General features: G+C 40.9%; 2 protein-coding genes across 6 annotated transcripts in view; one reads left to right on the top strand and one right to left on the bottom strand.

The window, feature by feature from the left end:
- The window catches only part of ttll5 (tubulin tyrosine ligase-like family, member 5), a 117,681-nt gene extending 114,131 nt beyond the window's left edge, over window positions 1-3,550 (top strand). For 3 of the 4 annotated variants that reach the window (XM_063007191.1, XM_063007195.1, XM_063007192.1), the window contains exons 32-33: window positions 2,903-2,985; window positions 3,157-3,550. In XM_063007191.1, coding sequence (XP_062863261.1) covers window positions 2,903-2,955 — 53 coding nt within the window. In that variant the 3' untranslated portion in view covers window positions 2,956-2,985; window positions 3,157-3,550. The remainder of the gene's footprint in view (window positions 1-2,902; window positions 2,986-3,156) is intronic. The other variant, XM_063007194.1, reaches the window with a different exon arrangement.
- A 4,488-nt stretch (window positions 3,551-8,038) lies between these two features.
- Window positions 8,039-24,209, bottom strand: part of tgfb3 (transforming growth factor, beta 3) — a 41,595-nt gene continuing 25,424 nt past the window's right edge. Inside the window, exons 3-7 of one of the 2 annotated variants that reach the window (XM_063006961.1) lie at window positions 19,705-19,834; window positions 17,693-17,800; window positions 13,023-13,191; window positions 11,060-11,213; window positions 8,039-8,930 (exon numbers count right to left, since the gene is read on the bottom strand). In XM_063006961.1, the coding sequence (XP_062863031.1) occupies window positions 8,772-8,930; window positions 11,060-11,213; window positions 13,023-13,191; window positions 17,693-17,800; window positions 19,705-19,834 (720 nt within the window). In that variant the 3' untranslated portion in view covers window positions 8,039-8,771. The remainder of the gene's footprint in view (window positions 8,931-11,059; window positions 11,214-13,022; window positions 13,192-17,692; window positions 17,801-19,704; window positions 19,835-24,209) is intronic. The other variant, XM_063006962.1, reaches the window with a different exon arrangement.

Here is a 24,209-nt window from a genome sequence, read left to right on the forward strand (position 1 = left end):
TAAAAGCCTGTTTAGAATTACAGAGGCGGTTCTTTAAGGTTACATCTATACAAGCTTTGCACATCTGGATTTGGGCAGGTTTTCCCACTTTTCATGACAAATTCTTCAGACCTACTTCTTCGAGTCTCTCAAAAAATGTTAGATGGGGAATCTATGCTTCGCATGGACCACACAAGGACATTTAGAGACTTTCCCCAAAGCCACTTCAGTGTTGTTTTAGCTGTATGCTTGGGTCATTAAATGTGTGTTGAAAGATGAAAGTTAGATTTTCAACCCATCAGACCAGAGAATATTTTTGTTCATCCTGCCAGTGTTCTTTTGCCGTTCAGCAAACTCCCAGCGAGCTGTCATATACCTTTAACTCAACAGTGGCTTCCATCCATAAAGACCTGATTTATGAAGTGTTTATCCAACAGGTTTTACCATCTCTACACAGGACTTTATGAACTATTTTAGAGTGACATTTGGGTTCTTTCTTACTCCCCTGACCAAGGCTTTTTTGGCCCGGGGTGGTCAGTTAATCCAGATGGCCAACTATAGGAACATTTTAAGGTTGTGCCAAGCTTCTACCATTTCAGAGGTGTTGATGCCACTGTGGTCTTGGAAACATCCAACGACTTAGACTTTCTATCTATATCTTGTCACAGCTTTGTCCAATCAATTCAGATAGGTGGCCTTGTTGGACTCCAATTGAAATTGAATTGTAAGTACATTTTAAAAATAATGAATATTTAAAGCAAACCAGAAGCACTTAACCACAATTAAGAGTGGCACAGCAGAGTCTAAATGCTTTGTGAATACAACATTAAAATTTGTGATTTTTTTTCAATATTTGAATTTGATGTTTTCACTTTATCCGTATAAATAATTAAGCGTAGACTAATGGGTACCATTTAAAATCAGATCCATAACACAAAGTGTACAAAACGTTAAGAATACCTTCTGAACCCACTGTATGTATTATGTTAATTACTAGTTACCTGTGTCTGTGTGGGTTTACTCCGGGTGCTCTGGTTTCCTCCCACAGTCCAAAGACATGCAAGTGAGGTGAATTGGAGATAATGAATTGTCCATGACTGTGTCCAACATAACCTTGTGAACTGATGAACCTTGTGTGTGAGTAACTACCGTTTCTGTCATGAATGTAACCAAAGTGTAAAACATGACGTTAAAATCCTAATAAACAAATGAACTAGTGTTCTCTAATGGGTAATTTGGATTTACTTACTTAAAAGAACTCCAGTAACTGGTAAAGTGTAAAAAAAATAAGAATGTATTTAGGATGATGAGCATGCACTGATTTTATGCTGGCATCTGTTTATTGTTATATTCACAAAAATAACAGATCAGAATAAATGTAGCATCTCTATGTTAATGTTAAACAGCACTGATAAGGGAGGAGTATATTACATTCATGACTAGCATTTTGTAACCCAGTGTTGTTATACCATTATTTAAATATGTTAACCAACTTAAATGTGAGGCGCCACTTAATTGTGAGTAAGATTATTGCAACTGACTTACAAAATGCTCTACTGAATGGGGGCTAAAGACACGGATACTGCAGTGCATTTCATTTATCGTTACCATGTAGCCACTGATGCACCACTGCTTTCACATCATCACATGAAAATCTTTTTCCCCTTAAAGCTTCTTTGAGCGTCCATAAAGGTTGAAATCAGATGGCGCTATATCCGGACCATAAGCTCTCTCTCTCTCAGTCTCTCAGACCCGACAAATGACTACTCCTCCCACCCTCACTGTTTCCAACCAAAATATAAAAGTGCAGAAACTTTTTGAAGATCCCTCGTATCTTAACTTAGTCCTCTGACACACACAAGATTCTACAATGTGCCCTCAGACTATTTCAGGTTTAATAAACTTTATATTTGCAGATTACCAAACTGATTGTACTGACAAGGATGTTTAAGATGTTTGCTATCACTATGTACCTTCAATTCAAGTATTATTTAATAATTTTGTCCCTAAAAACTTTAGGAAGCTATTTCACATTTAGCATGGTTGCTACGTGCTGTGTGAATTATTCCCTTAAAAAATATTTGCACGAGAATATTTTTCAATTTTTTCTTTGCTGCATTAATATCAGAAACCAAATGTCTTTGTAATGCAATGACTAAATACTTTTTTTGCATTTTTTAAAATATCAGTGTTTGTGCTTATACGTTTATAAGTACAAAGTCAAAAGACATTGTGTGTAAATTAGATGTAATTATGTGCACTTTTAAAATTGAAGGTTTGTGTATAGCGATTTAACATTTTTCATTCACGTAGTGTATGAGACGCAATCATACGGCAATTATGTTCGTGTAACAGACTTTTCTGTGGTGTAGTGTGCTGACAAGGTTTGATGTGTGTTTACGTATTAAGTGCATTGTGTCCCTTTGGGGATTCCAAAGTCAAAGTGTGCTTCTCTACACACGTGATCATCTCTGTGCTGCGTCTTAAAAGAACAAGCCAGTAAAGTATCATACTCCCGATAATTTGTCTTTGTACAGTTTATTTATTTCTTTATAAAGCAAACTATAAGGACGTTTGGTTACATTAGCAATCAGTTACACAAGATGTCCAAGATGCTGTTAAAAACACTACTCAGGTAACTGAGTTTGGATAACTTCCAACCGATTCTGTGGATTGGGGGGGGGGGGTAACACCATGGATGAGTATTTTCGTCTTTGTGAGGGAGCTATTAAGGTAGGCTGACACTGTATTGTAGCTTCCATTGATTCTATCATTCAGTTTATGAGTTACTTTTAGGCACATTTTCCCTTGAATTTAGTAGGGCCCTACTTTTTGTATACAGTATGTTTTTATATGACTTTTTTACATGTCTAAAAAGTCTCCTGCTCTCCTCTTTCTTTCTTTCTTTCTTTTTTTTTTTTAGGTCAGTCTGTGTATAGCAAATTATTCCAGACTCTTGGGACGAATACCAGATGACTGAGAGAGCTGCTTCAGTGACTCCTGCAGGTGTTTGGTCTTCTTATTGGCACCATTTTTGAATAGGGAAAACAGACTGATTTTACCAGGTTTTACCTATTAGAGTAGAAATGTCCCTCATCTGCCTCATCCCTGCTTCTCAGCTGTGCAGTTAGCATTTGTATTTTCTGTCCAAGCTAATCTGTTTTTATTGTTATCCAGCTCAAGTGCAATCCCCTAAACTAGACAAGAATCATACCTTCCCTTGCAGTCGGGGAACAGCTGACATATGCTCTTACCCCTGAGACGGTGTCTGACATCAAACCAAACTTATTTATTTTCTTGGAGAGTGCAACAGGATAGCTGCAGTGTAAGAAATCCCTGGCTTTGACACCAGCGCAGATCTGTTCCATTCCCCAAGACTTTCCGGTGGCCTTCAGTTCCTCTCCGTCGTACTGCTGCAGTTGTCCTGCCCACTTCTCACATCGCAACTGTTGCTGAAGAAAGACTGGTAATGGACGGGCAACCACAGCTGCTGCCTGTTCTCTACCCAGCCTGTGCAGTGTAACAGCCATTTAAATATGCTATTATTATTAAATATATATTAGGTCTATAACTCTATGGCAGTGAATATCTTTACATTTAACTACTCTATATATACCATCTTCAATATTTCACTGTAAAAAGAAGGTATGCACCAGATCAGTCTCCCTCTTGGCCACTTTAGTAGGTGTGAAACCACAAGACCACAAGTGGTGGACATCTATACTCAAATATTGACCAGACAATAGAAGTCCCAGTTGCAGAGGCACCAAGGTAATACCACAATAATTTCTGGGGGTAATTTTTATACAGTACAATTTTACTTCCACAACATATTGTATACAACACATGGGCATAAGTATTTAGACACAACCCTCAATTCTTTAGTGCAGTTGTTTCAACCACACCCACTGCTAACAGGTATATAAATAGTATTATGTAACAAATTACATGTTTTTAACTTTGTGATAACAGTTTGGGGAAGGCTCTTCTCTGTTCCCACAGGACTGTGCACCTGTGCAAAAGCAAAGTTCAAAAAGACATGGTTTGATGAGTTTGGTGTGAAGAAACTCCAGTGGCCTGCACATATCCCTGACCTCAACCCATTGAATATCTTTGGAATAAATTGGAAAGGCCTATCGCTAGCCTGAGCTCACAAACGCTCGTTTGACTAAATGTGCTTACATTCCTACAAACACAGGCCAAAATATTGTGGAAAGCCTTACCACAAGAGCAGAGGCTGTTATAGCTGCAGTCTGGGGCAACTCCATATAAATGACCACGATTTTGAAATTATATGTCCAACAATCTCATGTTTAAGTGTCCACACACCTTAGCCATAGTGTATATTTGTGGTGGGCAACACAGTAGTACAGCTGGTTGAATTGGTGTTGCAAAGCACAATGGGTATCTGGGGACTAGGGTTCGATCCTCATCTCTGGTCATAGTCTGTGGGAGGATTTGTTAGGTGTTAGGTGTGAGCAACTAAATGTTTTGTTGGATTAATGCCCTTTTAGTGTATGTTTGTTCTTTGTGGCCAGTGTTTAGGAAGGGGTGGAGCCTTACCCACTGCGACTCTGACCATATATTACAAGAATATACTGAAGCTTTCCAAGCTACTTTAATTCTGCATTAAACTGTTTTATGTTTTGAACTGCACCACCTGAGTGCTCAGAGTATTGGATTCTGCTTATTCCAATACATATAACATTGTTAAAGACCAGAAAGTCATAATTTTACCTGATTGTGTTAATATCGCATATTTGGCTAAGCAGTCAGCATAGTGCATTGTTAGTTTTAAAGCGATGGCATGGTAGTTAGAATACATGCTGTTTCTATTGTTCTGTCGTTATTATATCTAGCCAAAACTGTACACTGAATTATGCACAACTAATCCTGATATTCTTAAGCATATTCTGATATTGTACTGATTTTTATTTTCTCAGGGTATTACATAATTCTAATTTAAAGACTTCTTTTTTGTGTTTGTATTTCAGTCAACATTCCAACTAAATTAGCATTATCAATATCATTCCACCATGGAACTGAATATTAGAAGTAGTGGAAGTTTTAATGAGCCAAACTACACTGATCAGCCATAACATTAAAACCACCTCCTTGTTTCTACACTCACTGTCCATTTTATCAGCTCCACTTACCATCTAGAAGCACTTTGTAGTTCTACAATTACTGACTGTAGTCTATCTGTTTCTCTACATACTTTTTCACCCTCTTCGTCAATGGTCAGGAGGATTAGGTGGATGATTTTCAGCACTGCAGTGACAATGACATGGTGGTGGTGTGTTAGTGTGTGTTGTGCTGGTATGAGTGGCTCAGACACAGCAGCGCTGCTGGAGTTTTTAAATACCGTGTCCACTCACTGTCCACTCTATTAGACACTCCTACCTAGTTGGTCCACCTTGTAGATGTAAAGTCAGAGACGATCACTCATCTATTGCTGCTGTTTGAGTTGGTCATCTTCTAGACCTTCATCAGTGGTCACAGGACGCTGCCCACGGCGTGCTGTTGGTTGGATATTTTTGGTTGGTGGACTATTCTCAGTCCAGCAGTGACAGTGAGGTGTTTAAAAACTCCATCAGCACTGCTGTGTCTTATCCACTCATAACCAGCACAACACACACTAACACACCACCACCATGTCAGTGTCACTGCAGTGCTGAGAATGATCCACCACCTAAATAATACCTGCTCTGTAGTGGTCCTGTGGGGGTCCTGACCATTGAAGAACAGCATGAAAGGGGGCTAACAAAGCATGCAGACAAACAGATGGACTACAGTCAGTAATTGTAGAACTACAAAGTGCTTCTATATGGTAAGTGGAGCTGATAAAATGAACAGTGAGTGTAGAAACAAGGAGGTGGTTTTAATGTTATGGCTGATCGGTGTATAATTTGTTAATAATATACATTGATGATATACCATTCAATATTTGTGCACCTTGTGAAGAGACTTTAGTTTTACATCTTTTATATTAAAAAAAGCTTTTAATGGAACATGTAAAAGAATGTAAAGTGTGGTATACTTGAATTGTATCAGGAAATGTACTTGTTTACTGAACCATGTGGTCTTCCTCTTCATTATTAGTAAATGCATTATAAATATGCCAATCATTTTATCATTGTGCACAATTAAAATGCCTAAATACTACAAATTTTTTTTTTTGGTTTTCATCTTGAAGCTAATATTTTCCTCCCAGTGTAGGTTTTCTATTCACTATCTACATACAAGTGTCCAATTAAAGCTCATAAAGTGTCTCATGAGGCACCAGACCAGCTTTAATGCTTGGCATGGATTTTCCGAGCCTCAGGAGCTGGAGGGAAACTCATTAAACTCTCTGACTCCTTGTGCCCTGTGGATGGGGGTACTGTCATCCTGTTAAAGACCATTCCTACCAAGATAAAAATGTTCTATCATTTTGATCATCACTCTAATTAACCTTGTTCTGATTCGTGGAGACTTGTGGTCCCAAGCTATGTCATGCTCCCGACAAATCTGCACTTATTTATTAGGTCAAGTCATAGCGCTTTTTACAATGGACACTGTCTCAATGTCTTACAGCATCCAGGACTAAAATACCAAATACCTCCTGTTAAAGTAGCCCCAAAACAGCAAGCATACTCACCGACAGTGGTCCAAGGAGGGACAAGCTACAAACCAGAACCAGGTTGTTGGGCAACCAAAACTCATTAATGCCAGAGGACAGGAAAGCTTTGGCATCTGGTATAGATTAATCTACTGTGGCTCAAATTGCAATTAATTGGTGATGGGGTGAATGTGCTACAAAATACAATGCATCCTCTGTATGAGGCTGTGTAGTTGAAACTCAAAGTATTTGTGCTAACTCCTGTCCACTGTCCAAACCACTTACAGTGGACATGCAGGCAACAGGACATCGACACTATGGAAGAAGGTGGATCGGTCCCATAAATCCTGTTTACTCCAAGTTCATGTAGACGGCCATAGACGGATACATCATATATCCACAGCAGAGATGAGTCAGAGCTGTACTGACTGAATATTAATAAACTGGAACATTGATTGTGAGCCCTGCGTTCTCATCCAACATCAGTGGCTGACCTAACAATGCCTGTACCTTTGCCTATGACTTTGGAAAATATTGATCAACATTCAAAATTATTTCACTGCTGGACACAACAATGAGGTCATTTCACTTAATTTAAATATTGGTTACCATGACACATTAGTGTTTCTGTTCAGCAGCAGCAGACGACAATATTGTAACACTATTTTTTCCCCCCACTAAAGACTTCAGCGATTAATAAGCTGTATAAACTGTTGTGAGTTGGGGCCTCCATGGATCGGACCAAGTCAACACCTCAAACTCGTTGTGTTCCTCAAAACTTTCCTGAAGCATTTTTGATTTGTGGCAGGGCGCATTATCCTACTGAAAGAGGCCACAGCCATCAGGGAATACCGTTTCCATGAAAGGGTGTACATGGCCTGCAACAATGCTTACGTAGGTGGTACGTGTAAAAGTAACATCCACATGGATGGCAGGACCCAAGGTTTCCCAGCCGAACTTTGACCAAAGCATCACACTGCCTCCACCGGCTTGCCTTCTTCCCATTGTGCATCCTGGTGCCATGTGTTTCTCAGGTAAGCGACGCACACGCACCCGGCCATCCATTTTTAAAAGAAAACGTGATTCATCAGACCAGACCACCTTCTTCCATTGCTCCGTGGTCCAGTTTTGATGCTCACGTGCCCATTGTTGCCGCTTTCGGTGGTGGACAAGGGTCAGCATGGGCACCCTGACTGGTCTGCAGCTATGCACTGTGTATTCTGACACCTTTCTATCAGAACCAGCATTAACTTCTTTAGCAATTTGAGCTACAGTAGCTCGTCTGTTAGATCAGACCACACGGGCCAGCCTTCGCTCCCCACGTGCATCAATGAGCCTTGGCCATTCATGACCCTGTTGCCGGTATATATAATCATGAACAGATCCCAGTAGACTGTTGGGTAGATGCTCAAAACGCTCTATTTTTTCAAGACTACTTTAATTAAAAAAGTTTCTCAAGGGTAATAGCAGGTAAAAACATTTACAGTTTTAGGTTCACATGGTGTCATACATTATTTCCATTAAGGCCCAATAATCAAATATCCTCAAAGCTCAGATTCTGGTGTGTAACAGAGGTAAACACTTGAAACAAAACATTTTTTGAAAATTAGCATTCCAGCATGTTTATCATTATTTACACCATTTGTGACATTTGCATTGTTGGCTGTTCGCCTGTATTGTGAACAAACAGTGTGGCACACTGCAAACCACAGCACAACACAAACCCAACAACTGCAGGCAGACAACATTAAGTTTTTCTGTTGTAGAACTCCAGCAGGCATCATCAATCCTCCTTTGTGTCTTGATCGCCGCTGCTGAGTCACTGTGAATAAAGCAGCTCCTGCATAAATCACTAAAACAGCATTGTCTATCTGACGTCACTCAGCTGGTTCAGAAATGCCCGAGACGTGTGGTGGAAAAGCAAGAGGTACAGGTGCAAGAGGTACAAATACAGAAAAATGAAGAAAACAAACAGTCCAAATGGTTTATGCTGAGGTCCGATTAGCATTTGATGGCAAAACCCCCTTAAAACAAAACTTGTTAGCAATGTAGTGTTTGAAAGCATCATGCTCCAGGGTCTCAGTAAAACAAAAATGGATGCACAGAGGTATATATAAGTCCAGTTCTGGCTTCCCTGACTCCCTGATTCATGCTGTGAGTTTTTTGGGGGCTGCCATTCACGTCCAGGCTCTCAGCTGCACTTGCAGGATTTAACAATCATGTTGGAAAGCTGTTCCACTTTAGGTGTTCGTCCCACGTAGTAGAGGATGGTAAGAGGCTCGAGGTCCTGAGGCACACAGCAGGGTGAAGCTGATGCTTCTGGGTTCAGAGTGTTGTACAGGCTCAGCAACTACAGTAAGAGAACAAAGTAGGTCATCCTTCTGTGTTCTGGTTTATGAACTAACTTGCATTTGTCGTATTATCCTTCTTTATTTAAAAGTAGCTTAATAGCAAGCTAGCTTAACACACATTTTTACGCATGCAGGTGTAGTGTATAGTGGTATTGTTAATAAAATAAAAATCTCTGTTGTCTGAAACAAACCCACTATTATGTGTTAATCTTTTTTTTCCCTATTTTATTTATGCATTTTCTCCCAATTTAGTGTAGTCAATTTGTCTTCTGCTGCTGGGGGATTGCAGTCGAGGTGGGTATATTGCTGCTCACGCCTCCTCCAACCCACGCGCAGCCCTTGGCGGAACCCTTTTTCACCTATGCACTCTGCACAGGCGCCTCTCTATCTGCCAATCAGGGTCCTTACATGTTTGAAGACCCCACCCACATAGTCTGGTCACCCCACCCTAGCAGAGACGTGTCTGCTGCAGGCACTGCCAATTATGCCTGCTAGATGGCGCCCAGCCGACCGGTGGCAACGCCGAGTTTCAAACTGAGGAGTTCAGAATCTCGGCGCTGGTGTGCTAGCGGAATATCCCGCTGCGCCACCTGGACACACAGTGTGTTCATCTTTGAATACAAAGTCATATCGTTAAGTAAAAGCTAGCTAATCATTGAGGCAGATTAATTAAGTCTGTCATTTATATAAACTGTGAGTAGAAATAAAGATTGTAGCCTCAGCCGCTTATCATTTATGCAGGTTCTGCCTTGCATTGTAGTAGAACAGAACTGTGGCATTAATATCGACTCCAAAAGTTAACATGTCCATACTTAAATGCAACTGGTAAACTGTAATGTTATTAGACTGATCAACAGCAAGCCATCCAGATAGTGGAGCAAATGATGCTTTGATAAACAACTCATCACTGAAAAAAAAAAAAAATAGATAAAATTACGCCGGATCCCTTTTCCTGCAAACCTTCTGTTTTTAATCTAAGTCTTGGACCATTACTGAGAGCGCACTGATAAGTGTAAGTGCACCTCCCAGTAGTTAGGCTGTCAAGCCATTACCCTCCCCTTTTCCCCATCCTTCTAAGACACTGCCAATCCCGTCTGTTTTTATGCTTGAGCGGCCAATATGTACTGGGCTACTATGTATTACTGCTGTGCCACCCAAGCACCCTGAATGATTCCTTTCTGCTCCTAAACCCATTGGGGTCACCACAATAGACCATTCCACTACCATTCATTTGGCACAGCTTTTATGATGGATTTACATTTTCGGCATTTAGCAGATGCTTTTATCAAAAGCAACTTACAGGACTGTGACAGTATAGTGTCTAAGGAATTGAGGGTTAAGGGCCTTGCTCAGGGCCCAACAGTGGCAACCTGGCAGTGGTGGGGCTGGAACCAGCAACCTTTTGATTACTACTCCTGTACCTTAAACGTTAGGCTACAACTGCCCTTCCTGGATGATGGATGCCCTTCCTGACGCAACCCTTCTATTTATCTGGGCTTGGGACTGGCACTAAGGGTTGCACGCACATAAGTGGTCATTAAAAGATGAGGGGTGGGGTAAATATGACTTACTATCACTGGCAAAGTGAGAGTAGATGATGAAGTTGACAGCTCAGATTCAGAGTTAACTGTTTCTGAAGCATCCCATGCACTTTATGCAATACTCTCCTAATGCATTGCATAGGGGGACATAGTGTCTGGCTAATTCTGTCAACCTTTATATAGTTTTACACTGACCCCAGCACTGAAAAACACTGAGAATGGGGTATGTAAAAGATTTTGCTGATGTATAAATAGACTAATGCATTATAATGATAAATTGTGGAACTATTGATGTTTGGGATTTTAATTCCATTTTTCAGTGTCAGAATATTTTCTGGCATCCCTGATGCAGGATCCCAGTTGAGAGGCTGCATTAAACGGTTGTGCCAACTACCTCATAAATATTCTTCAGTACATAACTTGTGAGTGTTTAATCTAAGAACAAAATGCTTTTTGATGTGTTGTTTTAAATATCAGCATGTCTTGTTAATTATTAAAGTTGGTAAAGACCGCCAAGTTAACTGATCATTTCTGCTTTAATAACAGTAAGTAAATGGCATGACAGCCCAGTGCCACCCTTTGCTTACCGAGCTGTGTGTGGTATCAGCACTGCGCAAATATGGGCATGGTCCTGAGCAGAAGTTGGCGTAGTACCCCTTAGGTTCGTGGATCCATCTCCAGCCCAGGTCTTGACGGAAATCGATGTAGAGACGGCGCACGCAGCAGTTCTCCTCGTAATTACTGCAGTAGAGAGAAAAACGGATCATCAGTAGCTGTTTGGATATTTCCTTATGCATGCATGCATGGCACACCGTGGCATTCTGGTGCTCAGCGTTCATGGTACAGTTAATGCATTTGCTCAATGACATTTCCACAGCCTCAATAAAGTAATGCATCCAATTCTGTCTTGACGATTTAAGCCCACTATTCTCATTCTGTATAACCGTATGAATAGTTCATGCTGTGCCTTTGGAAGTTCAGAAATTCCACTGTAAGGTGTGTCATTTTTTTCCTTCCTGGACGAAGCCCAGACGTCTGAAGCTGTCGGGAAGGTAAACTGAAGAATCGTGGCAGTGAGAAGCTGCTACACACACCGGCCCTCTCTCATTTAAATACAGTACAAGGACGGATCTCGACTTGCTGATTCTTCTCTCGTGCTTAAAGCTGTCAGATGCCAATTAAACAGTTTAGTCATTCAGAAAATGAAGGGAAACATGATGTGCTAATACTAATTGGAATGTGAACCACTGCTTGTGTGATGAAATATAAATGTTACTATTTTCCACTGTGGAGGCATTATTTTGGTTTAGTTGATACACATTTATTGGTGTGAGTCAGTGAGAAATTGGCACTGCTAGTTGGAAAAAAAAAATCCACCGTTCATTTCCCTGCTATTTTTATTACCAGTAAGCTAACTGCTAATCAAGTGTTAATCTTACACTGATTACTGGTAGATCTCAGTGAGATTTCAGTTTTCAAAGGTCAATTTGTATCACACATTTTTCAGTGATTTTTAAACAGCCAATTCATTCATCCAGCCTGTTTTACCATCACTTTGGTTAGAAATACCCTGGACAGGTCGCCAGTCCATTATAGAGGATGAATTTTCTGTACCAAACGTCTATTGACGTCTGAGCTTGTTGGACACCCAAGCCCATCTTCCCTGTTGCAGCTCCTATGTTCCCCCAACAACAGTTATTACACAAGATGTTCATGTGTTTGTGGGAGTTTGTGCCTATTAATTCAATAGTGCATTTGTCAGGCATTATGTTCGACAAAAAGGCCTGACTTCCATTTCATGTTCATGTTTTACCATGTTCATGTTCGAAATTTTTGGCGTTGCCACCGGTTGGCTGGGCACCATCTAGCGGGCATAATTGTGGGTGGACTATGTGGGTGGGGTCTTCTAACACTGTGCAAGGACCCTGATTAGCAGATAGAGGCGCCAGTGCATGGGTAAAAAAGAAAGAGGACTGCGCATGGGTTGCAGGAGGCGTGAGTGGGAAATATACCTTCTTCGAATGCAATCGGATCCCCAGCAGTGAAAGACAAAATCGGGAGAAAAATTGAAGGAAATGCATAAATAAATAGAAAATATTAAAAAGTGCATCTGGATGAGTAATAAAGACAACACAGATTTCAGCAATAACCTGAAAAGAGTTGCTGATAGCTGCAGAATGACCTGAAAGCATCAGAAACTACTTGTTTTAATGGTTCCTGGTATCATTCATATAAATAAAAATTGAGTAGCAGATCTGATTGGCTGAAAGCTTTGGAGCTTATATCTTTATTTAAATTGATACACCATGCTCATTTATTGTGTTTCTTTTTTTGTACAATAGTAATACACCCTAATCTCAATATGTGTATTTAGAGACAGCTATTAGCCAGGAAGAGTTCTTTATTAAAAATCTGTTTCATTTATTTTTTTTATTTTTTTAAGAAAGCTTTACCAAGAAATTTGAGCTTTGTATGGTGTATAAACCAGAATAACACATTCAGCACCAGCTATTTAGCCTAAAGTTGAAAAAGAAAATCATGTCCCCTTACGAGAAGCAGTAGCTGGTATCCAGTGCACGCTTGCGTCTTCTGGAAGTAGGTGGCACGTCCAGGCGGTTGGGAGGCAGCATCATCAGGATGAGGTGGGGTAAGACTTGCTCCTTTTGCTTCTTTAACCGGCTTACATCTAAACGAGGCTCATCATAATCTGCATCCATACCTACAGACAGAGCAATACACTGCATGTTTTATAATGCACTGTTTTGCTAAAATATTGAAAAAAGGTATTAGACAAAATTGTTCAGACTATTTCTATCAAAGTGCGTATACAATGAAATGTGAACACTAATACTGGATATGACTCCCAGTAGGGCTGTCGCGGTGACAGAATTTCCCCTTGCGGTGTTCAGCCTGTCTCAATATCGCTGTATGCGGTTATATCGCCATTTTTTTTTTTTTTTTTTTTTTTTTTTTTTTTTTATTACTTAATTTATCTGGATTTTAGAGCTATATAAACAAGCTTTATTGTTAGGCTATGATTCGGTATATTATTGCTTTATAATGACAAAGATGGGACAGCTTTAAGAACAATGAAATGCGTTTTTATTGTTAAATACAGAACAGAGCAGGGATGCGCGTCTTTTCTCTATAAAAAAAAGGTTTAAATAAGCTTCTAGCTTAGGCTAGATATACACTGTGAAACAAAAAAAAAGTGTTTAGGCTAAATATTTTAAATGCACATCTAATCAAAATATGGTAAAAAAATAGAATAAAGAATAAAGTCTGTAAGAGTTTAAACCTGCGTTATCATGCGCGCTAGACGAACCAACATGTTCACCTGATGTGTTTTAGAGAGGATCTGAGTGGGGTAGTGATGTTCCCCTCGGCACTAAAACCCTCTCTGATGGTGCTCGTTGCATTAATACACTGTAGATGTACTGTACCTGCATGCGACTTTAGAGATCAGAGAAAGTCTAGCCTGGTTATCGCGCCACTATTAACCATCTATTTAGTAGGTATAATTAATATAACAATATATACTACATTTCAAGTTATTATTCGTTTCAATAAATTTTTATTCAACGAAAAAATGCATTTAAATAATTCCAGCAAGCCAGCAAGAGAGAATCTGCAGGCTGCAATGCCATATTAACCGTCATTAAGTGTTTTAGTTCGCCAAGGCTGTTTAAATATAGTCTAAATTACAAGTATATTATTGAGTGTGAACTCAATTTAATCATTAATAAACTTGCCTATAATTCCTGTTGCAATTGTTTACATTTTAAAACACAAAGCCTGACACTCAGCAGCAACGCATGAGAACAGGTTGCGGGAAAATGTCGCTCTTAGCTAATTTTCATTATGAATTTATTTAACATTTATTACGCACGAATGTAAGCGTATAAAACAAGATGGACCCTGCAACAATAAAAAAAAAAGAGAAGAAAGAAAGAAAAAACGTGAATATCGCGGTGTTGCGGTTGCTTGGCATGCCCTGCGGTTGGCTGGTCTATACCGCGATATTTCAAAATTGCGGTTAGCGCGACAGCCCTAACTCCCAGTCCAATAAAACACACTAGACTCCATGCATTCTTCCCCTACTCATTCTGGAGCCTCGAACAAGACTATAGGTAACAGCAGTGATAACTGATCTAACCTTTGCTTCCATAGAAATCAATTGTTAATGTGTCTGTAGAGCACACACCCATACTGGTGGTGGTGATGGTGATGGTGGGCTGGCATAATAGCCAACTAAGCACCTACCCAATGCACCTTTAAAGTGGAATGGTCACATGTTCATGTGATCAACTGTTCATCCTTATCGAACACATTCAGAAAAAAACACATAGTTTTATGATAGATTACAGATTTACTTTCTATTATTTTCTGCATTTCCCAGATTGGCTGTCCGGGTATGGATGGTTGGAGACTAGGTGGCAGAAAAACCAGAAAGTACACAGGTGAAACCTGGCAAGAACATACCAAACCCAGATTTGAACCCAGTTACCCAGGACTTTGGTGCTGTGCGGTACCTATAATACCTCCTGTGCCACCAGTGCACCCAATTTCAGTAGAATTTTAAATAAACATAATATGGTGGGAATTTATGAATGCTTTATAAACCTTTATGGTTTATGGTTTATGTTTAATAATCTGATCAGAATTGAAGTGGACCCTAAGACTATCCTGAGAACCCTGGCTGTATGGCAGAAATACACAGGTTCACAGTCTAACACAGGCCAATAAACATAAAATTTTCAGCACTTTGGAGTGGCCAATACACCTAATGGCATATTGCAGGGTTATGAAATAAATATGTAATATTTCTACTTATATTTTAAGTTTACCAAGTGTCTGCATCTGTGGAAATGGATGCCACCATGAAATCTGTAAAGATCTAGGACAGGGCACTATTCAACAGCTTATTACACACTCCCCTTTATATTCATCCAATCATGTACATTTCATTACATTTAGGGGAGCTGTTTCAATAGCCAGTCCACCTACTGGCATTATTGTTTTGAGTGCTGGTAGAAAGTCAAAGTACTCAGTGAAATCCAACCCTGGCACAGGGACAGTATCCACCAAGCTAAAAAGGAACCTAATTTAACAAAACTAGCACTGTGTCTACTCTATATGGCCAAAAGTATGCAGACATCTCTTCTAATCATTAAGTTCAAGTGTTTCATCTGCACTTGCTGTTCCAGGTCCATAAAGACGTGCTTTGACAGGTTTAGTGTGAAGAAACTCCACTAGCCTGCCCAGAGCCCTGACCTCAACCCTACTGCATACTGTGATGTATTGGAACATCAACCGCAAGCTGGACCTTTTATACATCATCAGTGCATGACTACACAATGCTATTTTGACTGAGTGGGCGCAAATTCCCACAGACACACCACTTTGATGAGTGGAGCCTGTTACAGTCACAGAGGAGCCAACTTCATATTATGTCCCATGATTCTGGAACGAGATGTCCAACAATGTCATGGTCACTGGATTGGTGTCAAATGGAAAAAGGGTTGTTCTGGTTTACTGGAACTGAAGTTCTGGTACTGGCTGTAGTTTTACAATATCTTCTACCTCTGTTTTCTTTCCATTCAGCTGTCTGCTCATCCAATTTGTTCCTGATAGAAAAAGCAGCTCGGGTCCCAGGAGAGGCGTCGCCAGTGGACACGGACGCCCCTCTTTAATTCGGGGCCAAGAGTCTGAGCGCCCATGGCATCAGCGCATTCCTCGCTGTGAAGACTGTTGATTGAGTAAGGGAGCCTTTCCAAACCCCCCTTCCAAGACCTTGGAGCCCCCAATACTAAGTGAGATTCCAGATACAAGCGCTTTCCCATGATCAAGCTTCGCATCTCTGTCTTTCTTTGAGAATTATCTGCAACTATAACTGAGAGCCATATGTGTTGGATGAAACTTCAGAAGGAACTGATCTTATCCCAGATAGAGTAAATGGTGGAGTAAAACAGATACGAGGTGACAGAAAGCATTACTAAAGATCTGGAGAGGAATGAAGATAATCAGTACCAAGTTTTCTCTAATAGAAACCAAGCTGTGCTACTAATGATGCAAACCTACTGATCGTTATTGATCTTATTACTGACGCCCTGTTTAAAACAAAATGTCACAGTGTTGCTTTTCTAAAACGGAGCATCAACAAACCAGACTGTTGTTATTTGTCTATAGTAAATATCTGTATTTTCAGAGTCAGTGTCACAAGGAGCCTTATCGCACTTAAAAACACATTATGTGTAATGCCAAGCATTTGCTGGAGTGCAAAAAATAACATGAATAACATGAATCCCACTGGCAGTCTGATAGATGGACAGATCTGGCTTTGGCAAATACCAAGATAAAATGCACAGAGCTAATTATCACTTGGTTAAGAATAAAAATTGTCTTTGGAGCTCATTTGTAACTTCCCAAGTTACCCCCCCTCACCCAGAAAGATTCCTAAGCAATGTAACAGGAGGTCTTCTGGTCTGTTAAGACAAAAGTGAAACTCCTGGCTTAAATATTAATCTGTTTGTGTGGAGTGAATAAATCATGGCACAACAGCCATGTGGGACAGTGGTAGACTAGTGGGCAGCGCTTTTAATTATCAATTACAAGGTTGAGAGTTCGAATCCCAGCTCTGCCACGCAGCCACTGTTGGGCCCTTGAGCAAGGCCCTTAACCCTCTCTGCTCCAGGGGCGCTGTACAATGGCTGACCCTGCGCTCTGACCCCAGCTTCCAAACAAGCTGGGATATGCGAAGAAAGAATTTCATTGTGCTGTACACCTGTATATGTATATATGACAAATAAAGGCATTCATTCTCCTTCTATGTGGCATTTTTTTCTTCCTTCAGTTGCTCCCTTATTAAGGATTGACAGATTAGATCATTCTGGTCTGCTCACTTGTCCTTCCTGAAGCAACCCTCCTTAATTGATCTTGGTACTGACACTGGAAGAGGACGTACAAGTGCACCTCTCAAGGGTTAGGCCAGTCGGCTCCCCCTCCCGCGTCAGACATAGCCAATTATGTCTGAGTTGATGCCTGACTGCCCAATGACAAGAGATTTATGCCTGGATACTTTTTCAAGGCGCCGCATGTCAGTACCAAATTTGTTGTAATATTCCAGATGTGTCCTTTAATGAAATCATTCTTTGTCCCTCTGCCTAAATTACAGCTCAGACCTGAAAACAGACAGAAATGAAAGTTATTTTGGATCTCACCTTTGAATCGGACCTCCAGCACTTCGTGTTTGTTCTCGATGATGTCGCCATTGGGGTTGAAAGTGTGACAGGGACAATGTACACTGATCTCCAGGCCAAGGTTTGTCTCTACAAAACATGGACAAAAATAATATATATATTTTTTTATGAATAATTTATTATATTTTATTATTTGTTCTTAAGAATACATTTACATTTAAGGCATTTAGCAGACGCTTTTATCTTGGTGGTGGTGGGGCTTGAACCAGCAACCTTCTGATTACTAGTCCCGTACTTTTTTTTTCTATTTTATTTATGCATTTTCTCCCAACTTTCCCCCAATTTACTGTAGTCAATTTGTCTTCTGCTGCTGTGTGATCCCTGATTGCAGCGCAGCCCTTAGCGGAACCCTTTTTCACCTATGCACTCTGCACAGGCGCCTTACTGTCTGCCAATTAGGGTCCACACAGCGTTTGAAGACCCCGCCCGCTAGATGGCGCCCAGCCGACCCGTGGCAATGCAGAGTTTCGAACCGAGGAGTTCAGAATCTCGGCGCTGGTGTTCTAGCGGAATATCCCGCTGCGCCACCAGGACGCCTACTAGTCCAGTACCTTAACCGCTAAGCTACCCCTACAGTTGAGAAGGGATTAAATATATGGTACTGACGTACGTTATGTTAGACTTTGACGTAATGCTTTTAGTTTCGTACACTGTCAAATCTGTTTTTAATATCCAAATTGTGACATTTTATTTCTTGAAGCTTCATTTAATCTCTCAGTTTATTCCGTCTGCATGCGTGTTACTAGCCAGCACATTCATTTTGTAAACAGTTCTGTTTATTACAGGTTTCCAGATTCTCATGTTTTTATATAAACAATGCAACTTGGGTGGTTCGAATGTTTTTCCAATCTTAGTAAAATTCCTCAAAGACTCTAAAACCTTGTTATGTGTTGTGTCTTGCAGGTGAGGTGCTTAAAGAGAGATATGTGGCAACAAAACTGTAGCATTTTTGCTGCACCAGATGCAGTTTGGAGTACGCTGGACTGACAGTGGATAATTAGCATTTAGGTATGGCTAAACATTTATTTACAAGCAATTACTGGGGTTAGGGATTTTTATTTCATTTCATTTATTTCAAACGTTTGGTACTGGTCAAGGTTGCAGTGGGGAAACAGTAGGCTCAGGAAAAAATATCCTGTATAGGATGCTGAACCATGGCGGGGCAATTTAACATAACAGACCGCTGTGCCACCTAAGTGTCAGGGATTTTCATTTCTTTCTTTTTTTACTTATGCATTTTCTCCCTTTTTTCTCCCTTTTAGGGCATCTAATTACCCGATTGCGTCATGCTTCCTCTCCACCAATGCCGAACCCTGCTCTGATTGAGGAGAACGAAGCTAACCCATGCCCCCTCCGTCACGTGGGCAGCATGTCGTATGCATCTGATCACCTACACTTTGACGAGTGCAGTGCAGCTCAGCACTGTGTACGGAGAGACACACCCTGACCCTGACTCTTTTCTCATCTCTGTGCAGGCGCCATCAATCAGCCAGCAGAGGTCAAGTTATGAGAGAGATCCTATCCGGTTTAATCCCACCCATATCTGAACAACAGGCCAATCGTTGTTCATGTGGCCGCTCAGCCTAGCCGGCAGGCAGAGCTGAGATTCGATACGATGTAGTCGAGATCCCAGCTCTGGTTCCAGGGATTTTCATTTTCATTTGTAAATGCATGGCAGCTACCAACATGGGAAGATAAAACCTGGTTTCTATAAAACACAGGTAGAAGCCAGATAAAAACCTTGAGCTCACACATGTGTCATTTTTATTTAAAGAGGAATGCCATTTTTGAATGTTACCAAGTCTACAGAAAAGTGAGGTTATTGTTCTCCTCCAAGTGTGTTCAGCTGGCCTTTATTTAAATTGATATTTTGGTTTATCTTATTTCATCTGTAAGTCTGTAATCTGCAACTCATCAGAGACATCCAGTCAGATATTTCATGTGATATTCCATAATAACTGTTTTTGACTCACCTCTGTGTGTAAGCCACTCTCTGACGGTCTCAGTGACATCAAAGGAGACCCATTCAGGCGTCCCTTTGGTCAGGACATTCTTCCCACCGATATACCGCTGTTTCGCAATGTGCTCGTCAGCTTTAAGTATCTAAAAAACACAGAGAAGCAATCTCTTGAGTTGGCGTGGTAAATAGTTTAGAGATTCTTTGTGAAGGTCAGGGGAGACATTACCTTCAGTTCATCCTAGTCATAAGCCAAATTGTTTCTGACACGGTGTTTATAGTCGTTTTATCAGCAAAATAAAACACGATTGTCAGGGTAAGCAATAGTGTCATATGGTAAAATACACTTTCCAAGCACACTCCTATTCACACAAGCTCCAGACATTAGCTTGGCCAGCACTGTCTGGGCCAAACACTGAAGGATGCCCAGGGCCAAAGCATTCTCCTTCATGGAAAAAGTGACTGAGTATGAGAGATATCCCCATACTGCATGTTAATACCTGCACCTAGCTGTTTTACCACTTTGAAATAAACTATGTCTCCAAGATTTAGACAGCGGGTCTACAGTTTAACTTAAATATATGAAATGCCACATATATGTGTAAAGCCACACATACAATCACTAGATCCTCCTGCAGCAGGCCTCAAAGTAGCAGTTCTAAAACCCACACCACTCAAGTCTAACCATTCAAACTTCCTGATAACAATCACTGTACTCCCCCGTACTGCTTAACTATTTGGCATGAAAAATGAACCTAATTAAACCTCCAGTAGGAACTGAATTAAGGGTGGGGGTCCTGTTAGACCACTCAAGCAGCCCACTCTATGTCAATAAGACGGACATGTGGGGGTGCGGGTTTTGATTTGCACCTCTTTTTTCCCCCCTTTACTGTTTCATCCCAGTGGTGGACCCTGGCCCTAACTTCTGCTGGAAACCAACGACAAACCTGTCAGGCCTGAAGAGCAGCTCTGCAAGGCCGGAAATGCATGTCTCTCTGGTGGGAAACGCAGGAACCTGACCACAGCTCCAAGTTTCTCATAGGAGAGGAAATTAATGAAAAAACTAGCAGAAAATCCCCCCTCACATCATATATATATATATATATATATATATATATATATATATATATATATATATATATACAGTGTATCACAAAAGTGAGTACACCCCTCACATTTCTGCAAATATTTCATTATATCTTTTCATGGGTCAACACTATAGACATGAAACTTGGATATAACTTAGAGTAGTCAGTGTACAACTTGTATAGCAGTGTAGATTTACTGTCTTCTGAAAATAACTCAACACACAGCCATTAATGTCTAAATGGCTGGCAACATAAGTGAGTACACCCCACAGTGAACATGTCCAAATTGTGCCCAAAGTGTCAATATTTTGTGTGACCACCATTATTATCCTGCACTGCCTTAACCCTCCTGGGCATGGAATTCACCAGAGCTGCACAGGTTGCTACTGGAATCCTCTTCCACTCCTCCATGATGACATCACGGAGCTGGTGGATGTTAGACACCTTGAACTCCTCCACCTTCCACTTGAGGATGCGCCACAGGTGCTCAATTGGGTTTAGTCCATCACCTTTACCTTCAGCTTCCTCAGCAAGGCAGTTGTCATCTTGGAGGTTGTGTTTGGGGTCGTTATCCTGTTGGAAAACTGCCATGAGGCCCAGTTTTCAAAGGGAGGGGATCATGCTCTGTTTCAGAATGTCACAGTACATGTTGGAATTCATGTTTCCCTCAATGAACTGCAGCTCCCCAGTGCCAGCAACACTCATGCAGCCCAAGACCATGACGCTACCACCACCATGCTTGACTGTAGGCAAGATACAGTTGTCTTGGTACTTCTCACCAGGGCGCCGCCACACATGCTGGACACCATCTGAGCCTAACAAGTTTATCTTGGTCTCGTCAGACCACAGGGCATTCCAGTAATCCTCCATGTTCTTGGACTGCTTGTCTTCAGCAAACTGTTTGCGGGCTTTCTTGTGCGTCAGCTTCCTTCTGGGATGACGACCATGCAGACCGAGTTGATGCAGTGTGCGGCGTATGGTCTAAGCACTGACAGGCTGACCTCCCACGTCTTCAACCTCTGCAGCAATGCTGGCAGCACTCATGTGTCTATTTTTTAAAGCCAACCTCTGGATATGAAGCCGAACACGTGGACTCAACTTCTTTGGTCGACCCTGGCGAAGCCTGTTCCGAGTGGAACCTGTCCTGGAAAACCGCTGTATGACCTTGGCCACCATGCTGTGGCTCAGTTTCAGGGTGTTAGCAATCTTCTTATAGCCCAGGCCATCTTTGTGGAGAGCAACAATTCTATTTCTCACATCCTCAGAGAGTTCTTTGCCATGAGGTGCCATGTTGAATATCCAGTGGCCAGTATAAGAGAATTGTACCCAAAACACCAAATTTAACAGCCCTGCTCCCCATTTACACCTGGGACCTTGAAACATGACACCAGGGAGGGACAACGACACATTTGGGCACAATTTGGACATGTTCACTGTGGGGTGTACTCACTTATGTTGCCAGCTATTTAGACATTAATGGCTGTGTGTTGAGTTATTTTCAGAAGACAGTAAATCTACACTGCTATACAAGTTGTACACTGACTACTCTAAGTTATATCCAAGTTTCATGTCTATAGTGTTGTCCCATGAAAAGATATAATGAAATATTTGCAGAAATGTGAGGGGTGTACTCACTTTTGTGATACACTGTATATATATATAAACTGATCAGCCATAACATTAAAACCACCTCCTTGTTTCTACACTCACTGTCCATTTTGACTGTAGTCCATCTGTTTCTCTACATACCTTTTTAGCCTGCTTCCCTTACCCTGTTCTTCAATGGTCAGGACCCCCACAGAGCAGGTATTATTTAGATGGTGGATCATTCTCAGCACTGCAGTGACACTGACATGGTGGTGGTGTGTTAGTGTGTGTTGTGCTGGTATGAGTGGATCAGACACAGCAGCGCTGCTGGAGTTTTTAAATACAGTGTCCACTCACTGTCCACTCTATTAGACACTCCTACCTAGTTGGTCCACCTTGTAGACGTAAAGTCAGAGACGATCGCTCATCTATTGCTGCTGTTTGAGTTGGTCATCTTCTAGACCTTCATTAGTGGTCACAGGACGCTGCCGACGGGGCGCTGTTGGCTGGATGTTTTTGGTTGGTGGACTATTCTCAGTCCAGCAGTGACAGTGAGGTGTTTAAAAACTCAAAAGTATCCACTCATACCAGCACAACACTCACTAACACACCACCACCATGTCAGTGTCACTGCAGTGCTGAGAATCTTCCACCACTCAAATAATACCTGCTCTGTAGTGATCCTGGGAGAGTTCTGACCATTGAAGAGTTTTAATGTTATGGCTGATCGGTGTATATATACTGCTATCCCATATGTATGCACACACAGTAGATGTGTATATATATTTAACATGCTTCTACACATAATTGATCTCCAAAAATTCCCATCCTCAATCATGTATTATGTTACAGAACTCTGGCTGGGACAGTGGCAAAAAGCGAGCTTGAGTCCGCTGTCTCAGAATACTTCCTTTGTTCAGCTGAACTGTGCAGTACACTCCTGTATAATCCATTTAGTGCCTGGAATAAAGATCAGCACCTCAAAAACTGGAGAAGTAAGAGTCAGGGGATTTGGTACAGATTCAGTGTTCTTTCTTGGTCCCACATTTGGATCCATGATCATATATAATGTGCTTAGTGCTTACTGTTAGCGTGGGAGTAAACCAAAATTGTACAAAAAAAAGTCCTTTGAGAAATACTTGCTTAGCTTTGAGTTCAGGACAAGACTTGGTGCCATTTAGAGCACTTTAATTTTGGCATATGAGTGTTTTAGTATTGCCAGGTGTCAGTGATTTTATTAAAAAAATACAAATCCCTCAATCTTTTTTTCACATAAAGTGGATATAAAAACTCTACACCCCCACCCCGTTACAATACCTGGTTTTAGTGATGTAAAGAATGATTCATAAGATAAATAAGATGATTCATTTCAGATTTTTTCCACCTCATAATCTGTCCAATTCAAAGAAAAACAAACTAAAGTATTTTAGTGGGGAAATATTAAACTGAAAAAACTTGCATAAATATGCACACCCTTAAATAAATACTTTAAGAGTCACTTCAAAGTCACTTTACATCAAACATTCATTGCAGTTTTTCTTGTTACTTTTTACAATTATGCTTTTACCCAAATAATTCACGTAATTGGGAGTTAAGGGCCATGCTGAGAGGCACAACAGTGGCACTTTGTCTGTGGTGGGGTTAAAAGCGGCAACCTTCTGATTATTAGTCCAGTACCTTAACCCATCCGTCCAGGTGGATTTGTTGCCAGAAACACACATGACTTGTATGGTTATATTCCATGGTAGATAGTAATGTGCTACATTTGCTGTAACATGCTACACTACGTTTACTGTATTTAATGTGCTACACTGTGTTATTCTGCTCCAGCTTTCGTCCTTGATCT

The sequence above is a fragment of the Trichomycterus rosablanca genome, chromosome 13, assembly GCF_030014385.1.
Source record: "Trichomycterus rosablanca isolate fTriRos1 chromosome 13, fTriRos1.hap1, whole genome shotgun sequence".
Classification (NCBI taxonomy): Eukaryota; Metazoa; Chordata; class Actinopteri; order Siluriformes; family Trichomycteridae; genus Trichomycterus; species Trichomycterus rosablanca.